General features: G+C 23.2%; 1 protein-coding gene across 1 annotated transcript in view; it reads right to left on the reverse strand.

Annotated features, from left to right (window-relative positions):
- Positions 1-17,472: 17,472 nt before the first annotated feature.
- LOC113218567 (CCR4-NOT transcription complex subunit 6-like) overlaps positions 17,473-26,320 on the reverse strand; it is a 372,378-nt gene continuing 363,530 nt past the window's right edge. Inside the window, exon 4 of the mRNA XM_026441788.1 lies at positions 17,473-17,730. Coding sequence (XP_026297573.1) covers positions 17,660-17,730 — 71 coding nt within the window. The 3' untranslated portion in view covers positions 17,473-17,659. The remainder of the gene's footprint in view (positions 17,731-26,320) is intronic.

Raw genomic sequence — 26,320 nt, forward strand, 5'->3', positions numbered from 1 at the left:
TTTTTCGTCGAAACAATTTAAGTTAGATTAGTTTTAATTTTAATCAAGTTTGCTAAAAACAATTGATAATCAGCTATCTCATGATATTAATCGGATTAAGAAAATTAATTTAAACTCAATGTAAACTATTAAATTATATAATAGGTTAAAATTTTTTTATCTAATTTGAATTTATAATAAAATTAAACTCAGTTCATTAACATAAATTAATTTATATCAAACAAAATTTATTTTATACCTTTAATCTATTAGGTAATAGTAAGGTTAGGATTAGGTAAGGTCAGATTAATAAAAATAACAAGATTATGTATATGAATTTTTTTCTGTAGAATATTACTTTTGAACTTTAAAAGAAGATGGAGTTTTAAAATTTCAATATTTTTCTCGTTTTAAATATAATTATATTAACATTATTTTTTTATAAGATATTGTAATATGATATAAATATATAATAAAATATATATAATATATAATAAATAAATAAATAAATAAATAAATATATATATATATATATATATATATATATATATATATATTATATGTCTTCAGTACTTTGTCACTCTTTTATAAAAAGTATTCTCGAATAAAATTATATTCGTCACATAAAAGAATATGCTCTTTGAAGATGGATTTCACCTCAAAGAGATTTTTCGCTGAAAAAAATTGTTTTATGTATTATGGACACATAAATTTTTATTAAAATCAAGAAATTTCGTTAGAAAAGTTTTCCTATAAGATATTATTTGAATATTTTTCTAAAGTATATTCTTAAACATATCGATCTAAAGATTTTTATTATCAACTTTTACTATCGAGTTTATTTAAGTTTAAATTAAATAAATGAAAAAGTTTGTGTACAAAAATGAAAAAAGCTTAATTATTTAAATTATATACAATTTAAATTCGCGTTAAATGAAATAAAATAGAAATAAAATGATGGTGAAACAGAATTGTCTCGCTTCTCTAATGCAAATTTTAATTGTTTATAACTTAATAAATAAACAACAATAACAAGTTAATCAACATTTTTATGTATAAAAATGTTTTATATCTTTTTTTATTATCTCTAGAATCAATTTTTGAGATTATTCCACGAATATAATATCTTGTATATATATATTAAGATAAAGATTGAAAATATAAACGAAAAAATGGCCAGAAAAAGTCTGTACTTTTTAAACGATCAGAAAATGTAAATATGTAAATTACGGCAATGAAATATAATTAAGTTTGGTTAGGTTGTATTTAAAATTAATCCAATGTTATTTTATATTTATGAAGTAGTATATTACAAAGCATCCAAGATAATTATCTACAATGTATTTTATAATTTTCTAATTTTCTATTTTATAATTTCGTAAAGATATAATATTTTCTCAGATTTCTTCAATTTAATCTTATTTTAATAATAAAGTAAAATTTTCTTTTTAAAAATTCTAACGATATTAATAAATCATTAAATTTAAACATTTAAGATTTATTTTTTTGTAAATTCTTTATTATATTAAAATTATTAAGTTAAAGTTACTAAATTCAAAACTTTTTGAAACATATTTATATTTTATGTTTAACTTAAATATGCAATTCAAATTTAATTCTGATATTTCTGATAATATTCTAATTATTGATATTATTAAAAATGTTATTTGTCTATAAAATATAAGTAATAATATTAAAATATGACAGATTTATTGATTAATAACAATAAATTTGTTATTTTTTTATATTTAAAATCTTAATTACATCAATTCAAATAGTTATTTGAATTTAATTATAATTTTTTTGTATTTTTATATATAATAATTTACACGTATTAAAACAGATAGAAAACAGAACTGAATTAAATTGTGCATTAATTCATTGAAATTCAAGTATTCAATTTTAATTTTTTATATGTCAATTCTTATTAGCTAAATCAATAAAAACTAAAGAGGATAACTAATGAACTTCATTATTAGAGCTATTTGACTATATTAACTACTCGTTTTCCATTATGCTCGAATAGAACAATACAGTTATAATTGCTTCTAGTATGTCGCAGTTCAAGTGCTTAAATCAAACGCTTTTTGAAAAAAATAGTACATGAAATAATATAATTAAATAATAATATCATTTTTATTTATCTTGTTATCTAAACTATTTTTAAAAATAAACTTTGTGCTAAACATAATTCAGAATTAAAAATTACTAGATTATTTCTAGAGATTTAACAAAAATTGAATAATATTATAGTATTAAGTATTCAAAAGTTTTTCTATTCTTGTATCTGTATATCAATGATTTTATTATTTATAAAATTATATTTATTTAGATATATACAATATGTTTTAATAAAAGCTTAATTTCTTTGAAAATTTTATTATTCTAGTTTTCTAAAATAATATTGATTTATTTCTAAAATATAAATAAATATAAATCGAGATAATTATATTATTTAGAATAAGAAATTTTTATGGAAAATAAATAAATAACTTATAATTCATTAATATTGCTAAAATCTAATATATTTATTAAAAAAACACATAAATTATTAAAAATTTAGAAGAAAACTAAATATCTATATAAACGAATGATAAACAATATATATTTCTCAAATCTTAACCATCAAAATTGTATATTAATAAAAAAAATTTTTACAAAAACTTAATATCATTACGTCAGCCTGTAGACAGAATACATTGACTCAAGCGATGATTATAAGTTAATTGTTCACACAACTAAAAATGATATATTAATATATCAGCATCATATGAACCATTCATTTAAACCATCGCTCGAATTTATTGCAACACGTTTCAACATCTGTAAATCACTTTAAGATGTTATAATAGTCTTTTCGCAAAAATAATAGTAAACTATGTTTTATAAACGTTTCAATTAAGAAGATACTCATATTTTCATGGATCAACGATAGAAAAAAAAATTCAATTAAGGAATCAGTGATAGAAAAGAAGTGAATAGCCGAAAGAACGAAAAACCAATTGTCAGATACTACTTGCATCCAATGGCAGTGAAGCGTATCTCAGCGAAGCGCCTGAAGTGAATCCAGAGTTATAGCAAACGGTGACGGTCAATCGCCCTAGGATTTATGTACCAGGAAGATACTAGTGCTGGTGCGGATCTACCCATTTATATCCATCCGGTTACAGTAGGAAGTTCGATTAAATTCACGGTTTGAAAGTCTGCTTAGATATCTTAACACGGGGACATATTGTTCCGTTGAAATTGAAGATAAACTTATGAACCTTTGATTCTGACTATCTTGCAAATATACATATATAAGTATTTATTTTCGTATCATAACTAGTAAGTTCTATCAATCAATCTATTGGAAACTTGTTTTCGAAGTTACGATGTAAATGTGCGTACAATGTATTCGAATCTTAGAGGAAAATTTAAAATCTTTGAGTTACGAGAAAATTATTTCGAAGTTTTTGAATAAAGAATGAAAATTCGATATATAAAGACTTTGTGCAAGATTTAATTACGAGAAGATTCTAAAGAAAAAAAAATTATTTTTTTAGGATATTCGAGATGATTTTAATAATTAAAAAAGATGAGACGGTATTGAATGATTGCTTACTGACAAAATCGATATTGTTGTCATTATTGAAAATTTTTGTACAGAAAAATATTCATTCGAGAAAATTCAAAATTCAAAATGCGTGAACTCCATTTCTCGTAAAATGAGACCTAATCAAATTAGTTATTCTTCTAATTTATTCTATCTAATTTATTCAAATCTAATTTATATCCTTTATTAATAAGATATTCATATTATATTATATTTTATGAAATATTACGATTTTCTCTCGTTCATTTCCAGATTTAAATTTTGAATTGTTGAAAAATAAGATTTATTTAAAAAAAAGAAATTTTATATTTAAAAAAAAAAAGAAAAAATAATTTTTCGAGTTCTTCTAACTGACTCCTCGTTTTAATAATGAATATCAATATTTAACAATATCTGTCATCTGTAATTATTAAATTTATCAATGTTCAACTAATAACGTATTGTCAATAATCTCAGCCATTAATATTTAAATTAATTTTATTTCATGTTGTTCTCAAATGAGAATGCTAAATGATCAGTGGATTAAATAAACTAAACTTTCAAATACAATATAAACCTCTACTAAATTTAATCCAGACATATCAAACCTTTAGAATATAATTAACATTGAGTGTTGAAAATATGTTTACGTATATCGAAACTAAAATCAATCGATATTAATTATTCGAAATTTATTTATTCATTATTAAGTTTAAATGATCTATTTAAACTTGCGCATCTAATATGTTTACATTATCCTAAAACAATATTTAAAACGATTTTTTTTTTCTAATATTTCTTAATATTATATAATAAATCCAAATTATTTATTTTTTACTTTTATGATTTATTACAAATTTTATTTTCTTTAATTATTTGAAGAATTATTTATCAAAATGAATTTGTCTCTCAATTAATTTGAATAATCGATGTTTTGCTCTATAGAAAAAATTGTTTAAAATTTTATCCTGACAATATATATTTTATTAAAACTATTCTGAATAGTTGTTAAAATTTTTAATAAATAATTTTTGAAATTAACATTTATTATACTATAAACTTATAATATCTTGAATGATTAAAGATTATGTGTCATGATTAAAAAAATGAATGATTAAATTTTGATATCAAATCAATTCAAGAAGAAATAAAATATCATATCTTAATATCAAATAATTTCATTTAAAATAACTTTGAAGAGATTTTTGATTTGTAGTTTTATAAAAGTTATAAAGATATAATTTATTATATGAATTAATTCAGAATAAACAAATTTAGAATAAACAAATATAGTAACGTAAATATTCTCGTTCAAAGAAAAATTTAAATTCTCACTATTAATTTTACAATATTTTGCTTATGAATTTAGTCCATTGAGATAAATACAAGAGCATATTAAAATTGGCGATGCGTCATTATGATATATTAAAGATAATTATTAAAGATATTATTATATTAAAGATAAAAAGAAATATCGGGTAAGATTAAAAGTAATTTTGCCTTTATAATCTTCAACGAATATAATAAATAATATTACCTAGAATTATTAAAGTTATTAAAATTTATTATATATTGCATTATTCTACATACTTATTCGTTAAGAAAAAAAAATCGAATAAACATAATTACGCTATTTCAAAGTTCAAGAGCGTATAGTCGAAGGGAGGGGAGGAGGAGGAAATAAATTACAATGTAAACCGAAAACAAGCACACCAGCCTGTTTACTCTCTCGAGTATTTGCTGGAAGAAAATGATTGCAAATACACGAGAGCTACGGGAAGCAATGACATCAAATGGTAAATGATAAACGGGCCGAAAGAAGACCAGCACCAGCTATGCCGGAGTACTCTTGAAGTTTTCAGTTTCACGGTCGACTGATAATAGATAGAAGTATCCACAAATCCATTCCCCACGACCTCATAGCTAACATATTGTTACAATCCTCCATCTCCCTGGTGTTCGTTATCGAATAACAATAGACGTTGCCTCGCGCATACACTCAACAGAGGTCTAAAGACTCTCGAAGTATATCACTTCGGCGGAAGCACGCGGTTCCCAGATAAAAACTTGCACATGAGATAAACGACGAACGATAAAAATAAAAGAGAAAAATCCGTATTACGAGGTATTGTTAAAATAAAAGGGATGCACATTGGTCGGCACATGATACAACTCGAAAAGAACGATGAAATGGGTTTCCGCTGTTTCCACTGCGAATCTTTGGATCGTAAGGTGGATATGTGTGAATACAGAGTGTCTCAGAAATCATAGTGCAAGGGACTGGTGATTCTACGAGTTTAAAGAAAAAGAATAACATTTTTTCGTTTAAATTGAAAAAGTTTGAAAAATTATAAGTGAAATTACATGATAAATATAGGACGTTCCAAAAAAATTAGAATATCCGCAAAGGAAATTCCTTAATTTCAAGCAATATTTTCCTTTGCAAAAACTTTTGTTATAACTTCGTTAACGAATTATTAACAAGCTGTGATAATAACATTAGTTACGTATCTGACATGAACAAATTCAAGCAACATATTTCGAAGAAAATATATTGAATATTATTTTTATTTATTGTTCGTAATACAATTCGATTTAATTTTTTATCACTAAAAAAATATTTATTATATTCAACACACTTTCTTCGAAATATGTTTCTTCGACTTGGTAGATAGTACGTAGCCAACACTATTCAATTAGGTTACATGTTCCGTGATTGATGTTTTTTGTTAATAAACAAAAGTTGTTTGGAATCTCCAGTTTCAACATTTTTGGAAACATCTTGTATTACTGAATACGAATAAACTATCGAAAAATAATTCCACATATGAAAAAATATGGAATAAATTTTTTTTCACTTTAAAATTAATTTCTCAATTATAACATATGTTTATTTTCGATTTTCTCAAAACAAGTATTGACATAAATGTAAAATAACTATTTAAAGATAATTCATTTGTATCAAGAATTATCCATCTCCACTTGGAACTTGAAAAATTCTTCGAATTTGACTTACTCGAAAACAAAGCTTCGTTCCTTCCTTTTCTTATCGCGCGTAAAATCACTATCCTCACGCCATAATTTCTGGGACGCCCTGTATAGAATCTATGTGTACGTGGAGAACGATACAATAAACTTTCCCCGCAAAAGGACCCTTGCGAATACGTGTCCTCCTTTCTGCCTCATCGGATGCAAAAGTAAGGTAAGGTAAGGTAATGGCATGGGAACTCGCGGTCGAGCCAGACTCGTCTCGGATCCGCTTGACTGGCTGGAAACTTCAACCTGCTGAATCCTTGGTCGTTTATCGGCGGCTGCCGAGTACCGCAGATCAAACGGAAAGTTTCACCCGATCGCTCGATTTGCGCGCCTGGCGAGACGATCAATCGGGCTAACTCTTCTCTCTTTCTCTCTCTCTCTCTCTCTCTCTGGATCTGGTCCTCTTGGACGTGGCCATGCCTCATGCAAGGTACCGCGATTGCTCCTCGATGAAGAGAACGGTTTGCATAATTGGCTTATCCGATATCCGCTCCTTGGACGCAGGATAATCTTGTAATTGCGACACTAAACTGGCTTTCGACCCGCTTCCCTGGCGCATTGACGCGCGATGGTAAATGTCATTGATATTCGTCGAGGAATAATTTGAGAATTATTTAGACGGATTAATTTGAAAAGATAAGATATCATTGATAAGATGAAATACGATTAATTCGTATATTTAGATTGTATAGGATTGTTAATTTTTCTCAACAATTTTATCCATTGTTTAATGTTTGTTTGTTTTCTCGACTATGATTGATCGGTCGAAGATATATTTTATGAAACGAAATTATAAATCGAAAATATAAATTTTAGGAATAAGGAAAAATATCACTATAAACTGTACATATTGTTATTTAATTTAATTTTATTTTATTTTATTTTAATTGTAATTTTATTGCTGTTGTAACGATTTATGTTCATAATGCTTAAATTCAATTAATGTGACGGATGATAAGAATCAGGAAGGTAAAATAACGAACATCTTTCTTTTTTATTGCTAATAAATTTTTTTTTATATATATGAATTGTACATATGAATTGTAGATTAACATGATAAAATAATCATTAGATGATAAATTAGAAAATTATAATTATGGATATATTATAAAAATTTGACAAGTTAGTGAATAGAAATTTAAATAAAGATAAGTTTTTCATGGGCAAATATTTATAAAAATAAAGAATATTGAATAATACTTTAAAATAAATTTGATGTTTTAATTATAGAAAAAAATAGCGAAGATTAAACAATGAATTTATCATTGTATTATAATAATTTAAATATATTTCATAATTTACCATTTCAATATAAATTACATTATTATACTATAATTTAGATAGATAGTAGAATTTTATTATAGGATTGCTTTCATAATTTTATATAAATAAATTATTCTTTGGAGGATTGGATATTTTAAGTATTTATTTAAATCTAATAAAAAACAATATAAATTGGACGACATAAAGTATATAAAGATTAGCTCATTTATATATTGAAATTGAATATATTCACTAAATTCATATAATTATTTTATCTACATTTCAAGAATCGAATATGATGATGTTGAAAAGATAATTTTTATATAATTTTATATTAAAAATAAATATAAATTATTATTTTATATAAATATGTATATTTATGTTACTAAAATATTTAACGTTATTATGTTAAAAAGATTATCTTTTCATACAAGAAATTAAGAATATTTTTATTTTATTTATAAACTTATAAATATTTTCATATGACATAGGGACTGTTAATAATTAATTATTAATAAATTCTATTAAATTTTGCTGCATTATTCATTTAGCAATTAAATAAATTTAATTTAAAAAATGGACTTCCATTACTTTTCATTCATAAATTATAAATTATAATTATAATTATATATTTCGTTCACTTATGAATTTTCAATAGATTAAAAAATTTAAAGTATAAATTGCAATTTATTCATTAATACTTATTACAAAAAATTATGCAAAATTTAAAATGTAAATTGCAATTTATTCATTAATACATATTATAAAAAGTTTATTAATTTATTTTAATTTATGATATTTAAATTGTTTTTTCAATGTTAAAAAAAAAATTTTAATAAACAACTCATTTATTACAATCGATATGATTATCGACATTTCATTATCAAAATAATCTAAAAAATATTTTGATATTACACACATAAAAATTGGGATAACGCAAACATGTTAAAAATATTATTAAGATTTATCCAATATACGATAATAATTTTTCAACTTCATGTATTATTTTTATATTTGCTACAATTTTATGCTACAATTTTTGGAAATTACTAAAATTATATTTGGCATCATGTGCGAGTAATACGATATTAATTCTTTTCAAATTGAAATATAACCGAAATTTCAGTTTTAATCTGATCTCAATGAGCCATATGGAATTTTGCATAAGCTATTCTTTCCCAAGCTTTCGCTTCGTATCAGTTGCGAGAATAATCTGTCATATCTGGAAAATATCTGAAAATTACTGGGATTTATTGTAATGCTATATTTGTTACCATTGTATCCGTTTTTATAAAATGACATTGTAAGCATCAGAATAAACTTCATCCTTTTTCAAATTTCACATGAATATTAAATTTTCCAATATCATGGGAATTATGAAGAAAAAAAATGTTAATTATAAGTCTGATTGTTTTTATTTGTTTATTAACAAGAATTTAAAAATGTATAATTTCTTGTATTTTGAGTAATTATATTTTATATTTTTTATAATATATTGTAATTTACATTTTGTGATAATATAATTGATATATACATATATCATAAAATATATGGAAAATAGCCAATAATTATTCGCAAAATAAATTGGATCATCAATTAATCATAAATTGAATTAATGAATATATTTGATTTTATGAATATATTGTTCGTAATCATGATTCATTTTTGACCCCTTTTTTATTATTATTATATTATTATGTATATTCATAAACAATTCTGTACAATTCATAAAAATTCTATATACAATTTTTTGTACATAACACGAAAAAAAAAAATTGGAGCAAATAGATAAAAAGAATATATACTAAACAAAAATAATTTTATATATCAATTGATATATTAAAAAAATATTAAACTATATATATATCTAAAAATTATTAGCAGATATTTTAATTTCAATTTGTAACTTATTACATGAAAAACAAAGAAAGTATGAATAAAAATCATTTTATGTATTTCTTAATTTTTATATAATAAGTTTCAGAAAACTGAAGTAAAAATATTTTTTAAACTGATCATATATTTTCAATATATATTGTTTAATGATAAAAATAATAAACTATATTCATTAATTAATTGAAGAATATTTTGGATTACTATTATGAATCAATTAACGTTTTAAAAATATTTTACTCAAATATTTAACTCAATATTTAATTCAAATATATATTCTGCATTTTCATTAATAATGGATATAATAATTACGTTAAAATACAAAATATTAAAATAATAATATTAAAAATTATCGTATTAGTGTTCAATTATATAAAATAATATTGCAAACTGTTATTTTCGAATGTGTATTTTGAATAAATAAAATTGTAGATACCATTGATCATCTGTGACATCACGTCATCTGTTTCGACATGCGCATGCATGCAAGCAAAATTAATTTCATATTTGAAGTTGGCAATCATACTACTACTCTTTTATCCTTTTTCTATTTATAATCGATAAAAAAATATATTAACATCTTAAAAAATTTATGAAAGAAAAGGCAATTTATTTCATATATGAAGTTTACAATATTGAAAATTCTTCAAATATATCGGCAATTTTTCTTTTTTCCAAATTGTTTTGCTTTTTACCAAAAGAAAACAAGAATCTCTTCTTTTGCAATTTTAATCTTGAATAGTAATATCAACATAAAAGAAATATTGCTTTTCGATATTGAACCATATCAAGTATAAAGCATAACTGTGATAGTTTGCAGGAATTTCGAATTCTCTTTCGTGAAATTTAGAGAGAGTTAGCTCGTCTCTGAAGCTTCCAACAATTTCCAATAATTTTTATGGAAACATTGTCAAAATTTTTTAAGACTTAATTGATATTATCCTATAAAAAAAGTATTGGTAAATATTTATAGAAAAATACTTTTCTTGATGATTTTTTAATATATCGTTAGGATCAGTTTATTATGAAGATTTTTCTTGGTAATCTTAATACGTTAATAAAAACATTTCTTCGAAACAGTTTAAATTAAATTAAATTAATTTTAATCAGATTTATTGTTTTAATCAGATTGATGACCAGCTGCCATTTTTACTTATTCTTGGTTTGAAGAAAAATTAAGCTTTAAAAAATTAATTAGAATTAACATAAATTAATCAAACAAAAATTTATTTCATTTCTGATTTTGACGATTTAACCTAAATAACGATTTAACCTAATATAATTTAATCTAAATTGTTTTTTTATTAACAATTTTTTAATAAACAAACAAATAAAACCTTCACAACACCATTCAACATGATGAAGAAATCATCGAGATCGGAAGATCTTCTTGTAACTATTTATTGTTGTGCTATCGTTCAGCACAACTGAATAAACACACTTGACAAAAACGCACATCCCTCACAATCTCCTCTATGAAACAGTCAAAGGTTAACGTTTTCAAAGATGTACCGCTGTAACAATGAAGATACATCATTTTCTCGACGAAGCTGGCGCAAGAAGTTGCAATGCGCGCGTGTGAACTTTTTTTTCCAGTGTTGGAAACGGCTCGTGTAAACCGGTCATGAAATCCTTAAGAGTGTACGCGCACGGTACGTCCATTGCCCGCACGCAGATTACGCTCATAAAATTTTTCTTTGATATTTTTATGGCCGTAAAGATTTCCCATGTGTCACTGGGATTATTACGGCCCGCGACGATGAATAAATAAAGTTTCCACCGTGCAACGCCTGTTAAAAGCCACATGGCTGAGCAAATGCGTTGAACTGCTCGCGGAATTCTCCCAAGAACTGTTATTAGATGTATTGCAACCTTCTCTCTGTACTCGTTTAAAATTTGAATTTCACGCATGCCTTTGGACAATTTTTTCTATCTACGAGGAGGGTATCATGTTTTTCAAGAAAAACTTACATGAATTCACCTCATAGAGTTTGTAAATATTATTAGTATCTAGTGGAATTTCTTTCATTTCCGCGGTTGTTTTCATGCCGCTTTATGAATATCACCATTATTAAGTCAATGATAAAGTGAAAAACCAGTTTCTCTAACTTACTTTTCTCATTAGGAAATATCGTATGTACATATATATAGTATATTATATACTATAATATCCTCAATTATGGAGAATGGAGGTAATGCATTTCATTTCTCGTGTTTTTAAATTGTTGTCAACATTTTACGCCTTGCTTCGATACCGAGTAAAATATATTTTAAAAGAAAAAGAATTAAAATACTACGCCATTAAAGAAAATAATATTAAATACACGAATAACACGAATTGCGAATAATAAAATACGATTCTTTAAAATTATCGAAGCTATTAAAGTTTATCTTAATTTAGCATGAGATGATTTAGAGATTCTAAAGTAAATATTTCAAACCAATTGTTATTCAAACAATTGCAATAATGATGAGAATTTTCCCCATCCTATTCTTGGAATCTACAATGTAAACACATTTACATTGTGAGTGAACGAAAACAATTTAATAAATATATTTATGAATGTTCGGAAGTCACGATAAATCCAAAGTTTCTGAATAGAAAATATGAAGTTTTAAACTACAAAGAGGAGTTTCATAAAAGTTTCGCAGCTTTTTTTCTTCGGCCATAAGGTGAAGAAAGAAGAATCTCCTGGACTTCTATGTGCTAGTGCGATAAGATATTTTAATACTCGCGGGAATTTTCCACGTGTCACGTAGAATATATTTTCCGACGAGGAGGACCGAGTTTCCTCATCTTTCTAGATTATACACAGCCGAGCTTTCGCGGAAGCTTTTAAAGATTTTGCGATTGGTTTTCAGAAGTCACAACCGCGTGTAATAATTCCAGAAAGTTTAATCCTCAAGATCGGCACACGATATTAGATGTGTACTTCGATTTATATAAGCACAATAGAATCTTCGTTATTCGAATGTCTTGATATTTGAACGTTCTATTAATTGAGAATTCTTATTTGAATTTTTATGTTATAAATAAACAAAATGCTTTTTCTTATCATAGTATAGAAATAGAGTTATTAATTTGAAATAATAATACCGAATATCATAAATATGTATTTAATGTTAATTATTGGAACGAAATTAGAAACACTTAAAAAAAAATTAGAAAACGAAAGAATTATTTAAATGGAACGATGAAAGTACTACAAAACTAGCAAATGATAATAATGAGAAAGTTATAATTAATGGAGTTAGAAAACAGAATGAAATATGAAGGATGCATGTTTCTTCTATAATTCTAAATTTATGCAATTTAATATCTAGAAAAACGATTCTTAATTTTTATAACAGAAATCGTTTGTTGTAAATAATTGTATTCTTTTTCTCAAAATATCGAATATTTTTAAAACATCTGTGCTTAGCATTCCATAATCGACTTTTTTTTACACAGAGCACAGTTATTTACTTCTCTATTATACTATGTCAAAATCGTAATAAATATTAAATAAGAATAAGAGATTCATTATTTGTTTATTATTACGTTTTATTTTATGCCATTAATGTATATACATTTATAAATACTGATAAGACATAAAAATATATGAAAATCGGAAATATTTGATATACAATAAATACATATTTTTCATAAATACATATTCTGATTATCAATCAATTTCTTAAAAAGTGAACTAATTAAATTCTTATATTTTTAAGATAAAATTTAAGGAAATATTTTTTATCTATACAAATTATTGAAATAATAATTTTTTTTCAAATATTAATTCATTATACAAGATAATCTTGTAGTGGAAAATGTTAAAAAATAATTAATTAAGGAACTAATAAAATAAAGATATTATTGCATAATGATATAAAGTATTCCAACGAAGTATTAAGAAAAAGTTTCTATATTATATTCTATATTATATTAAATTTAGAAATAAGTAAAATAATGATTTATTATATAATTCATACTGAAGTTCAATAAATACAATGAAAATTCTCCTTTATATTTTAATTAATATTTTTCTGAAGAAAAATACACAAAATAATGAATATTATATTAATAATAATAATAATATTAATAATCAACTCTTCTTAAATTTTATAATAATAATAATTAAAAAATATCTCCACATTATTAACAAATTTTCAAATTGTTATTTTTAAATGTTCATTAAAAGAATTCTGTTTATTCTGGTTACTTAAAATAAAATTAGAAATTTTGTGTAAATAAATTTAATCAAATTTGAATTAGATTTATTTATATAGGCTTTCACATATTTTCATTATTTATTTTGAACAATTACGATAAACATTCTACGACAAATGATCATTTAAATAATATATGTATCTCAATATTATTTTGAAATAATATTTTCATTGTGTGAATACGAATTAATTTTAAAAATGCTTTGATTATAATTCCAAATTTATTATGATCTTATCTTAAATGATTCTTAAAATATTCGATTACATTAATTTATATAATTTTATTATAATCAGATCAATCCACTTTTTATATTCTTTGATTTATTTTTTTGTTTGAGCCAATTTTACGATACATATAAAACTTAGTCACTTGAAACTTTAAACAGCGAGATAGTTTGTACTATTCGAAACTCGGTAGAAAATATCGGTGTAAGTTCTCATCGGATAAAGATACTAACAAAGAGAACGAAAAGCTTTCAGTTGTAAACAATATTTCCCTTTGCCATTTTCTCTCATTTCTTAGAAATAGTCTTTTCAAAGACTCGATAATTTTTTTGCCCCTTTCCTTGTAATAAAGTGTCTGCGAATTCTGGGGGAATCGAAGATAGAGGAACAAGAAAAGACATAGGAAACTAAAACGCGAGGAAAAAAAGAAATTGAAAATGAAAGAAAATGGATAATAGAAGAAGAACGGAAAGAAAAAAAAATTAAAATTGGACACTTGTAGAGAAAGAGAGAAAATAAAGCTTTTTCCAATAAAAGGAACTATTTATTTTCTTCGATTATTGTCAAATAAGTATTGATCTCAAAAATATATAAAGTGTTAATACAAAGAAGCTTCGTATGATTTCAAATAATTCATAAATTATTCGTTTTATGTAAAAAATGAAAGAAATGAAATAAAAGAATACGCAAAGATTTGTTCATGCATTCTTCGTCTTTTATATGATAAATTTTATAAAATTCAAGTTAAAACATTTTCTCAAATAATAATTTTTTAGTTTAAATAATTTAATAATCTTTTATCTTTTAAGGAATCTTAATCTATTAAACATGACATTTAATAATAAACTGTTTTTATAAAAAATAAAGTAATTGAAACGATCATATTACATACATGATCCATTCCACGATAATGTGATCGAATAAATGGATCGATAAAAATCAACTTAAAAAACCAAAGAAAAGTTTCTACTTTTACATAATAATCGGAATAGACTTACTTTCTTGATCCTTTTGAAACGATAAATCACCGTTGTGAATACCATTCATCACTTACCTGAAATAAAAAAAAAACGTGAAATATACATCAAAATCCATTTTTCATAAAGTTTGATCTACGAAAATGGTTTTAATTAACTTTTTCTATTCTCGAAAATACGCTTTCATTGCAATTTCTCGAACAACAGGAGAATTTCGCCGGTAAATGAAACCGTCAATGAAACAAACGACCATCTCGATTCAACAAAGGCAACACAATTCCAGTAGATTTTCACTAGGATATAAATACATGTTCGTTAGGATATTTTAATTTGGAACAGCGTACATGGCTATGAGAGGTTATTCATTACGTTTCTTACTAGACAAATTCAAATTGAAAAGTACCAGTCGAAAGTTTTTACAAAACGTGTAAAAATAAATGAAATAAAAAATATATGTATCAGAGTTGAATATTAACGGATTGAAAAATTAATTGATAAAATTATTTCGAATAAATTACTTTAATTAGTAACTTCAATTAAAATGCTTAGATAATACGAAAAGCAATTATTAATTATTAATTATTAATTATTAATTATTAATTAATACAAACGAATATTGTAGCTATAGTGTAAATGTTTTCAAAAAATAATTGAACAATTCTTTTTTTCTTGAATTTTATTTATTATTCATCTAAATCCAAATAAGGATAATATTTTATTTACATATATGTAAGGAAAAAATTATTTTATTGAAATTAATTAAATGATATTTATATAAATAAAAAATTAGTTGTTATTTACAGTTACAATATTAATTTCATTTATTATTAAATAACATTCGATGAATGTTAAATTAAAATAACAGTTATAATAATTAATATTTATTTATAATTGATCATTCACATTAGATTAGATTCTTGAATGTTACGCTTAACTATACTTATTTGTAACTTCGAAGTACATTGATCGAAATAATTTCGTTTTTATCTTTAATGTTGAAATTTTGCCTATCTCTAACACGCACGCCATATGCAATATCTCGAATTTTTTTTTCTTTCATTCTTATCTGACATTGTTTCGTCTCGAGATTACGTGAACCGACACAGGTAAAATGGAAGGCTATGTATCTGCAACGTATAACTTGGTATGTGAATTGTTCCCTAAAATACTGCTGCTGTTGGGTGACTGCGAGAAAAAGTACCTTTTTATTTTCGTTGAACTGAATCGTTCCAGTAAAAAGTAATTTTAGTCGCCTTCTTTGAGTGAAAGTATATAATATAGTGGAATGAAGTAAAGCATAAAATATTGTTCTATTTCTATAAGTTTTAATAAAATTTGTTTTATTTGATGATAATTAAAATTCTGCTTCTCATACAGACAAATTCGAAATTCATGATATGAAGTCAAAGAAATTCTATGGTTCGAAAAAAATTAAGAATAATGAAAATGGAACTTTGTTTTTGAGTAGATTAAGTTTGAAATTTTTTTTCATATCTATTTCATATAATTAAAATTATCTAATTAATTGACATAGGATGTAAATAAATTATTGATAGAAGATTATTTTAAAAGCAAAAATTATAAGCAAAAAATATATATTTTTTAATATAAATTAAATAAATAAATTATAAATTAAATAATTATAAATTATAAATTAATTTTCAATATATATACCAAATTTAAACATCTATGTTTTAAAAATAAAAAAATATTTTAATTTCTTGAAATTATTTTTGTAAATTTAATATTTATAACTTTTAGATTTTCTTATTTATAGTATAAAAAAAGTTTATTGTAAAATAAAGAAATGATTTAGATCAAAATTGAAGTTTAGAAGGAATAGAATAGTTTTTTTGTAAATAAAAATAGAAATTTCATTACTTTCTACAATATAATCTAAAAGTAGATACATATTTATCAATAAACTTTTTTCTTTTTTAAATAATATAATGTATATGTTTATATGATATAATGTTTATATGATATTATTATTATTACATATTATTATTATTATTATTATTATTATTATTATAATTATTATTATTATTTTTATTATTATTATATAGTATATATTATTATACTGTTTGAAAGTCACATTATAAAAAATCCTAATGCATCGTTACACAATTAAAGTAATCCAGTAATTCTTTTAATAATCAGTTAATAACGAATCAAAATCGAAAAATGAAGAAAAATAATTGTAAGAAGAGAAATAATATCCTTTACACGCGAACAATTACAAAAATCGGAGATCTGATAGTTGAATTGCAAGAAAGTAAAAGAAAGAGAAAAAAGAAAATCCCGACAATAATGCACATTTGTTGTATTGTTTCATTACGAGGCTATTGATAGATGGAACGAGAAAGCTGTCCATCGGTTTTATTTTTTACCTGTACACGACTGGTAGGCTACACATAAATTATGGCTGGGGGCTGATTATCCGCGATTCAATGACAAGGCATTATCGGCCATTAATAGCCCGGGCCGCATTCACATCAGCTTACCGCCCCAATAGCCAAGTTATTGTTCTCTCAGGTGGTGTCCGCTTTACGAAGCCTGATCCACCTGCAACTGTCAATACGAGCGTGGGGTAATGTCCATTAAAGCTGCTGATATAGTTTCTCAGTCTCGAGCGCGATCGTTAAATCGGACACAGCAAATAGCAGCTCCATGATCGAGATTCTGTGATCACTTTATTATGTAAGGAGAGGGAGAGAGTACAATCAAATCGTTACACATAATTGATGCACGTGTAATCTCGCGCGCGCGCGTGTGTTTATTACTATGCTTCATCTGCGTATGTTAAATATCGCAAATATATATGTATATGTAAATATATTAGAGCAAATACATTAGATGTGTGATAATTGTAAATATGTATAATGTCTGATTTTGATCGATATAGAGAAATATATATAGAGTACATTTTCAGAGGATTTATTGTTATAGGAAAAGAAAAGCATATTTATTAAGTTGTAAGTTATTTAGCGTTAAATGAAATAAGACTTTGTAAATAAATCTCAATTAATATTTTTATGTAATATCTAATTTTGATATTCAAACTTCAATAATTTGAAGAAAAAATTTTAATGTTTTATTGAAAAAAAAAAAGCATTTTTGAAAAAGAAAACTCAAGAAATAATAATGAAAACAAAAATTTTAAAATGAGATTAAATTAATTTTTATATGATTTTTTTTTTAAGTTATAATAATTTGAAATATTGATTTTTTTATTAAAATTTTTTATCGAAATATAGATTCACTTATACTCTTCATTATAAAATAAATTAAAAAGAAAAATAAATTAATTGATTAAAATTATTATTTTGTTTTTTTTTTTATATATTTTGGATATATTATGTTGCCAAATATATTACTGTTAAGATAAAAGTTTTATAAAAAAAAAACTTTGGTTAAATATGCAGTTTTGAGATTGTATATAGACTGTATATTTTATTTTAACTTCAATGTACAATCTATGGGAATAACAATTTTATATCACCAAATCTTATATACAGATCATATATTCAAATAGAATATTGTATTTGGATTGTAATAATATTATTATTCTTTCGCAAATTATTTTATATTTATGGATATCGAATAATTATTAATCACAAATACACAAATAAAATATTTCATTAAAGTATTGATATCAATATTTACCAATTATAGAAAACGATTATAATGCAAAAAAATAAAAAATGAGAGATGAAAGATAGGTAAATAAAATTATTATATCGCATAATAGGTCGATATAAATATTAAATATAATAGAATGAAAAAAAATAAGCCAAATAACTTGTTCGTTCATCGGTGACAGTTGATTGGCAACTGTATACAAGCGGCATCAATGCAAGGTAAAAATATTGAAAATGTCACGTCTACGTCAATGCATTTCAGAATATCTTATTTCTCATTTCTCGTGGGAATGCTACGAAGTTAACGTCAAAACTTCAGACGAAAAATTTAGTAATTACGAATTTCAACATTTAATATTATCCTAGTTCTTTATAATAGCATAAAAATGTTCTCAATCTCTGAATTCCCTTCAATTAAGTTCATTGAACTTTTCTTACTTTTATATCGAAACTTAAAACTTCTTACAGTGATTAAAACCAAAGAATATTTGACAAAGTTCTCTATTCTCGAGGGAGTCGAGACAGTGTGGTTAAAATTAACAGTGGTCCAAATTTGCCGACGCTTTCATATTATAATTACATCAAAGAGTTCCTCCCTTAGTTTCTACCAGTACAAAGAATGTCGTTGAACAATCTCGAAGTTCCAACACTTTTGGTGGAAAGAGCGAACGAGAAAAAAGCCGAGGAAAAAAAGAAGGAAACGATAAAGGCAAAACGATATTACCGACCGGGAGAGAAAATCTACGGTGGTAGAATATTCACGTGGAATTACGAGGCACAAAATAAAAATGAAACGAATTAAAAACAACCTGCGGGAGAACCACAACATCCGACACTCATATTGTTGCACGATGAAATTTAGTGAGTCATTAGTGCGTGACAGTTTTGGCCAACTGTTAGTACGGGTTAACGGATTACAATGTTATTTAACGTATAATACAATATTAATAATATTTTCGTAATCTGCTGCATGTATTTTAAAAAAAATTGGTAATTTTTAAAAAAAAGTGTCGTTATCTATGTTGATACGATCTAATCCTTAAAACATTGAGATAAGTTTAAGTTTATTGTTCTAGAGGATTATTGTTATAAAAAATAATTCCTGCATCTATATCTAAAATTAATGTGCATAAAATAATAAAAATAATATATTAAAGTACAATATATAAATGCTAAGAAATAAAAATAAGTTTGATTCCTTTTTAATAATATATTTTAAATAGCTTATTGTTAAATAATTATTTTTTGTTATCAATGTTGCATTTTATTCTTTAAATTAAATAAATTTATTATATTTTTAATATTTATTATTATTTTTATTAATTCGATTATTTAATTTCTTACACAAAAATGATTATATATCTGTACATCATTATTTTAGTTTATTAAATGAAATTTATAAATTAAATATTAATAATTTATAAATTTATAAATTTCATTATTTAATATATTAAACATATTCTTGTAAATTTTAAATATATATATATTTTTTTAGCTTATTTTGTAATTTTGAAATAATTGCATATAATAAGTTAAGATTTTTTATTTTTATTATTTGTTATTATATTAAATATCATAAAATTTTATAATATTATACGTACATAAATAATTGAAAAATTCAAAATTTAATTTATTGAATTAAAAATATGCATTTTCAATTTGCAAGAAAATTTGAATATATTACAAATTTAATTTACCAAAATAAAATAATGAATTTTATACAAAGATATAACTAATCTTAATAAATTATGCAATAAATTAGACAATTATATAAAACAATGAATATTATAGAAAAATGATAAATTCAGTTTAATAAAAAATTAAAATTCATTCAATAGCCTCAATTCAAAAACAATTTTTAAGTTTTTAAAATATAATTTAAAACATATTATTTTTTTTTATTATTATTTTTTTAATTTTTAAAAAAATTTATTATTATGAATATCAAAATAAATATTAAATAAATTAAAACTTTAACGAAAATATTTTAGTTTTTTTTAACTTAAATTTATTAACTGTCCGAATATGTGTTAAATTACTTTATCAATATTTTTATGTTAACATATCTCACAAATTATTTCCTTTCACATTATGCACGTTCATGAATGTGAAAGAAACAATTATTTTCCATTTTTAAATTAATTTATTCTATATAACAGATGCAAAGTATTAATTTATTCCATATAACAAATACATAAAGTATAAGATTGATGGGATATTTACACTTTTATTTGATATATTTACAGTTCTACATTGTTGTTTATTAATAGAGTTATTGTAGCGTTGTAATGAAAGGTGAAAGCGAAAGGGAGAACAAAAAGGATAGAATAATGATTTCCTTCCAATGCTTAGATATTAATGGATTCATTAAGAGAGAACAGATGCGATGATGGAGTTATATTGGATATATATAGTTTAATAATAAATTTGACATGGAAACATAATATAAACATAATATAGTTCAGTAAGCACATCCATACTCGTTAGTATTCCAAGTGAGAAGAAAGCTCTGTACATGTAATGTAATGAGAATGTAGTAATCATCTATTGATAATTATAACTGTCGAGATTTTCATATTTCAATATGCAATAATAATATCAGAGGTAATATCAAAATTGTATAAATATGAAAACATTATCTATTAAAGCAAAATTAATTGCATCAAAATTTCTTTTTTCAGCTTTTTATAAAATAAAGTACAACATTGTCACAAAATAGATTGTCAATTAATATCATAAATAAAAATTCTTTTTGTTCTATTTTTTATTTAAAAGAAATTTTAAATAAAATAATATTAATATTATCATACTTTTAATATATGCAAATATCGTTATAATAAATTAATCAAATATTATTAATATTATTAATGTATTTTATTTTTTACTAAGTATTCTATTTTTCCATCTACACTAAAAAGTTACATTGAATTATATTATTTTTACATTACTTTTGCAGCAATATGTACGATCGATATGTGTGTATGATCAAATAACGTTACATTTATTAACATATTAACCTAAATTCCATGAACTCGACCAATGAGATCGTGATTCATTGCAGCTGGTTTGCAGTAGATTGGAAGGGATAATAAAAATAAAATCGCAATAGTAACGCCAATGCAGATTCAACTTGTTTCGACCGTAAAATCATAATGATCAGATCCCGGTGGGCGGCGTATCTCACGATAAACAGAAATGCATACCAGTATTGCGGTCGTCGGTGCTTACTGTTTCTAACGGCGACTTTTCGCACTATTACACGAATAATCGCGATGGCGTTAGTGTCGCTAGTGATGAATGTACACAATGCACAAGAAAGCGGCACCACTACAAGAATTGTCACATCAATGGAAAAGGTGGCCGAAAGTGCTTGAGTTGCTACTAAAACGCGGCAATAACAAGCAGGATTACAGCCAGCATAGTAGAATCGCAAAGCCACTCCGCATTGCAATAAATAGCAATTATGCTTAACAATGAGGACGAGGTCAGACCACAAGACAAGTATTCCACCCTGTTACAAACAACGCTCCTCTATCGGTAACTTTAATTATCGAATTATACGATTCAATTCTTTTGACCCTATTAAATATCAAGAATAAATTTATTCGAGAGAATTGCATTTAGATCATATGTACCAAGATGCGTGATAATATCATCTCTTTTATATTCATGGCATTTAACGGCATTTCGTTTCTTTTTATTTGTCGGAAATCTAGATTTAATGTCTCATTTAAATGCGCCTTTTAAAAAAGATAAAAGTTTAATAACTTTTTCCAATTTTGTAAATATTGTTCTTTTTTTAAATTCGATGTAATTATTAATTGTAAAATAAAATTTCAATCAAGGGAACTTAAAAAAAAATTTTATTTTATTTCTTATTAAAAACAATTTTCAAGTATTGCAAATAATCCAAAAGTTATTTTTATATTTCATCACTAGTATTTTCATATATTCATTTCAAATATTCAGGATGCATAAGATTTGAAAAAATAAAAATTTTAAAAATAAAATCTTAAATTTTTTTCAATTAAAATTTTGTTTTGGCAATGATATAAAACTTTAAAAGGAGAATTAAAAATATCGAAGAAAATACTGAATTAAATTAAGTAATTATGAATATGAAAAAATGACAATAAGATCTGTAAATTTGTTATATTTTTAAAAGAAAATACTGAATTAAATTAAGTAATTATGAATATGAAAAAATGACAATAAGATCTGTAAATTTGTTATATTTTTAAAAGAAACTAAATTCTACAATAAATATTACGATTATAATAATAATATTATAAAGTTACCTAGAATTTTATTTTATGAATTAATTTTCTTAATTTTTTTTTAGGAATTAATATCAAAATATTATAGATTGTAAATAATTTATACAATATTTGTCAAAAATTGAAAAACAATTAAAAATAAGATTGTTGATGAATTAAAAATTCATATGAGTAATATAAATATGCAATATAATTAAGATTTTGGATAAAATATTCGAAATAAGTAGAAATTTATTTCATTTTAAATGAACTAATTTTGAAAATAACATACTTTATTATATATTTATATACATATTTATTATACATATTTACATTTGTTGCAAAGATATTTAATAGAATTTATATTTTATTATTGTTTGTACGATAATAATACATACTGTTTTATTATTTTATACAATATTCTATTTTTTTTTAATCTACGAATTATCCACAATTATCAAAAAGATATAATTCTTATTAAAAAATCGATATCAAGAGCTTCAAAGAGACAGCAATTCTAGTTTCAGTCAATTTTATATCATATCAAAAAAGAAAGAAAGTTATGGATTTTATTTGTTTGATATTTTATTTTTAATGTATTTCGTCGATTGCTTTTATTGTCACATTTGCATATTTATCAGAATTTTTATTACTCCTTTATGCTTGCTGTATCCCACATGTGTAATATCGGTTTGCAAACAGAAAAATAATCCACAGTGATCGTTTTCAATGACAGTATGTTTAAATGGATGTTTGTCTCTTTGGGAATATAAAATTTTAGATCGAGAAATAGTAGCGCAAAAGGTAAAATACATTCACAATTTTAAGAGGATAACAAAAATAATTTCAATAATACAATTCAAGTTTTTCAAATTAAAAAATATCAAAATATTAATTTCATTATCTTAATTAATTGTTATATAGAATCGATAAAAAATATAAATATTTGTATTAAAATAAACTTATCACAAACATATAAATTATTTTATGTTTGAAAATATTTTACACTTCAATATTAAGTTTATAAATTTAATGTGAAATATATTTTATTATAAAATATTTTATCAATAAAATATTAAATTTTTTATTAAATGTTTTAATAAATTCAATTGCTTCGATTTCAAATCTATCAAATCTTTGTCTTTTATGAAATAAAACTATTAATTTTCTATTCTATTGTATTTAAAAATAGTTTAAAAAATTAGTTTGTTATTTTAAAAATATTAATTATTATATTTATTTTAAAAATATTTTTTTATGTTAGAACTACAAAAATATTTTATTAAAAATATAAAAATAGTATAATATAGTATATTTTAATTAAAAGTATAAAAATATCTGTGATAATTTTTAAAATTATAAATATCGAACGAATTATTTTTAAGCATCATTTATTTTTAAGAATAATTTTTAAATATTATAAATATTTTAAAAATGTATGAAAATTTTGATTTGTACTTTAGATTTTATTTTTAATATATATTAATATATATTGATTTAAATTAATTTAAACTTTCTATAGAAAAAAATTTAATCTTAATTAGGTATTAAGAAAACTTGAAAATTCTAAAGATCTTGGAAATCTTTAATGTCTTCGGTGTTCTTACTAATTAGAGGATCATCTATTCAGGCGATTTTATCGTTCATTAAAGTATTCAATACTTTTACGTAAGAATTTCAACGTGCTTTTAAGTTAAATATTAAGAAAAAATATAAGTAGAGATTATTTATTTAATTACAAATAAATAATTCATATTTTTTAAAAATGTTTTAATATTATTTTAATTTTTTTAATTTTTATGAAAATGTACAAAGTGGGTCAAAGTATTACAAGCTATTTCTTTGATATTATTATCATATATTGATTTTAATACTTCTTTTAAAAATTTTCTATTAAGAATTTAAAAAAAAAATTTCTCTTTTTTATTATCTTTTCATATCCAAAAATTTTCATTAAATTTTTTTTAAACTTTTATATAATGAAAAATACATCAATCAATTATGATACTACAACTATTCTACCAAAGATTCTATTAAAATTATATTGTATTCCATACTTCATTATATTATGAAGAAATTATTTCACAGTGAAAAAAGTTAATTCCTGTTTTCCACCGTTATGTTGATTTTTTTTAAAATCATGTAACTTTATTCTTGGTAATGTTTTGCCAACTTCAAAGGCAACTAAGGTGTTAAAGTGCTTTCATCTAGACACGTTGACTTGTATATGCTTCAGGCTATACAAGATTCGCCACAAATGGCGATATCTTTTTCTTGTCGTCCCTCGTTAGCATTGCCAGTATTCCTAGGCTCGAAGTTGCGATAAATTGTTATTTTGATTGCGTGCGTAGTTCTTATTCGAACGTGTGTTATCTTAGAAGTTTTTTTTTTTTTTTTACTTTCATTTTTGCGTTAATCACTTGCTTCTCTATGACAACGCGAAGGTAAAAAATTATATATAGGCACGCGGTGGTCTCATTCGAAAAATATTTCTAATGTCGTCTATCTTTTATTGCTAAAATAATCCGAGGCTACAGGAAGAAAATATATACAGAAGAAATTGTTCCTTTATGGAAATAATTCAGTAACAGAGAAACGATTCTATGGTATAACAAGTGTGTTTCTTTGATAAATAGTGTCGAGAAAAACATTAACGTAGAGTAAAATTGAAGAACATGTTTTCTTTAACACGAGATCGATATTAACAAATACTAATTGTGTAAACATTTCTTGATAGTATATACTTATAAAGAAAAGAATAAGAATATGAAATTTTGTTTTTGATTAAGAAGTTTCACAATAGTTATAAATAAAAAAATCAATAGAATAATTTTAATGAAAATAAAAGTTTATATGAAATATATTGCATCAATATACATTGATATTGTAAAGTGATGAATTTTTTTATTTCTTTTAAATTAAAAAAATAAATCAAATAATTCAGATAGTATAATATAAGACAATATAATTTTTGAAGAAAATAAATAATAAAAATATTGTTAAATTAATAAATAAGTTTTATTGAAAAAGTTACAATAAAAATTGAAAAATTATAATTTATTTTATTTTATTATAATTATATACGTAAATTTTATTTTACAATAGTCATTTATTATTATTATTATTATAAGAATAATAAAAAATGATCTATAGTTCCAAATTTCAGTTTTTTTAGATCTTTCTTTTTTGTCTTAAAGTTTTTATTCTTAACTTCTGAATCAGTGATTAAACTTTATTTTATTATTTAATTCAAATAATATTATT

This window comes from Apis mellifera, linkage group LG7 (assembly GCF_003254395.2).
Source record: "Apis mellifera strain DH4 linkage group LG7, Amel_HAv3.1, whole genome shotgun sequence".
Taxonomy (NCBI): Eukaryota; Metazoa; Arthropoda; class Insecta; order Hymenoptera; family Apidae; genus Apis; species Apis mellifera.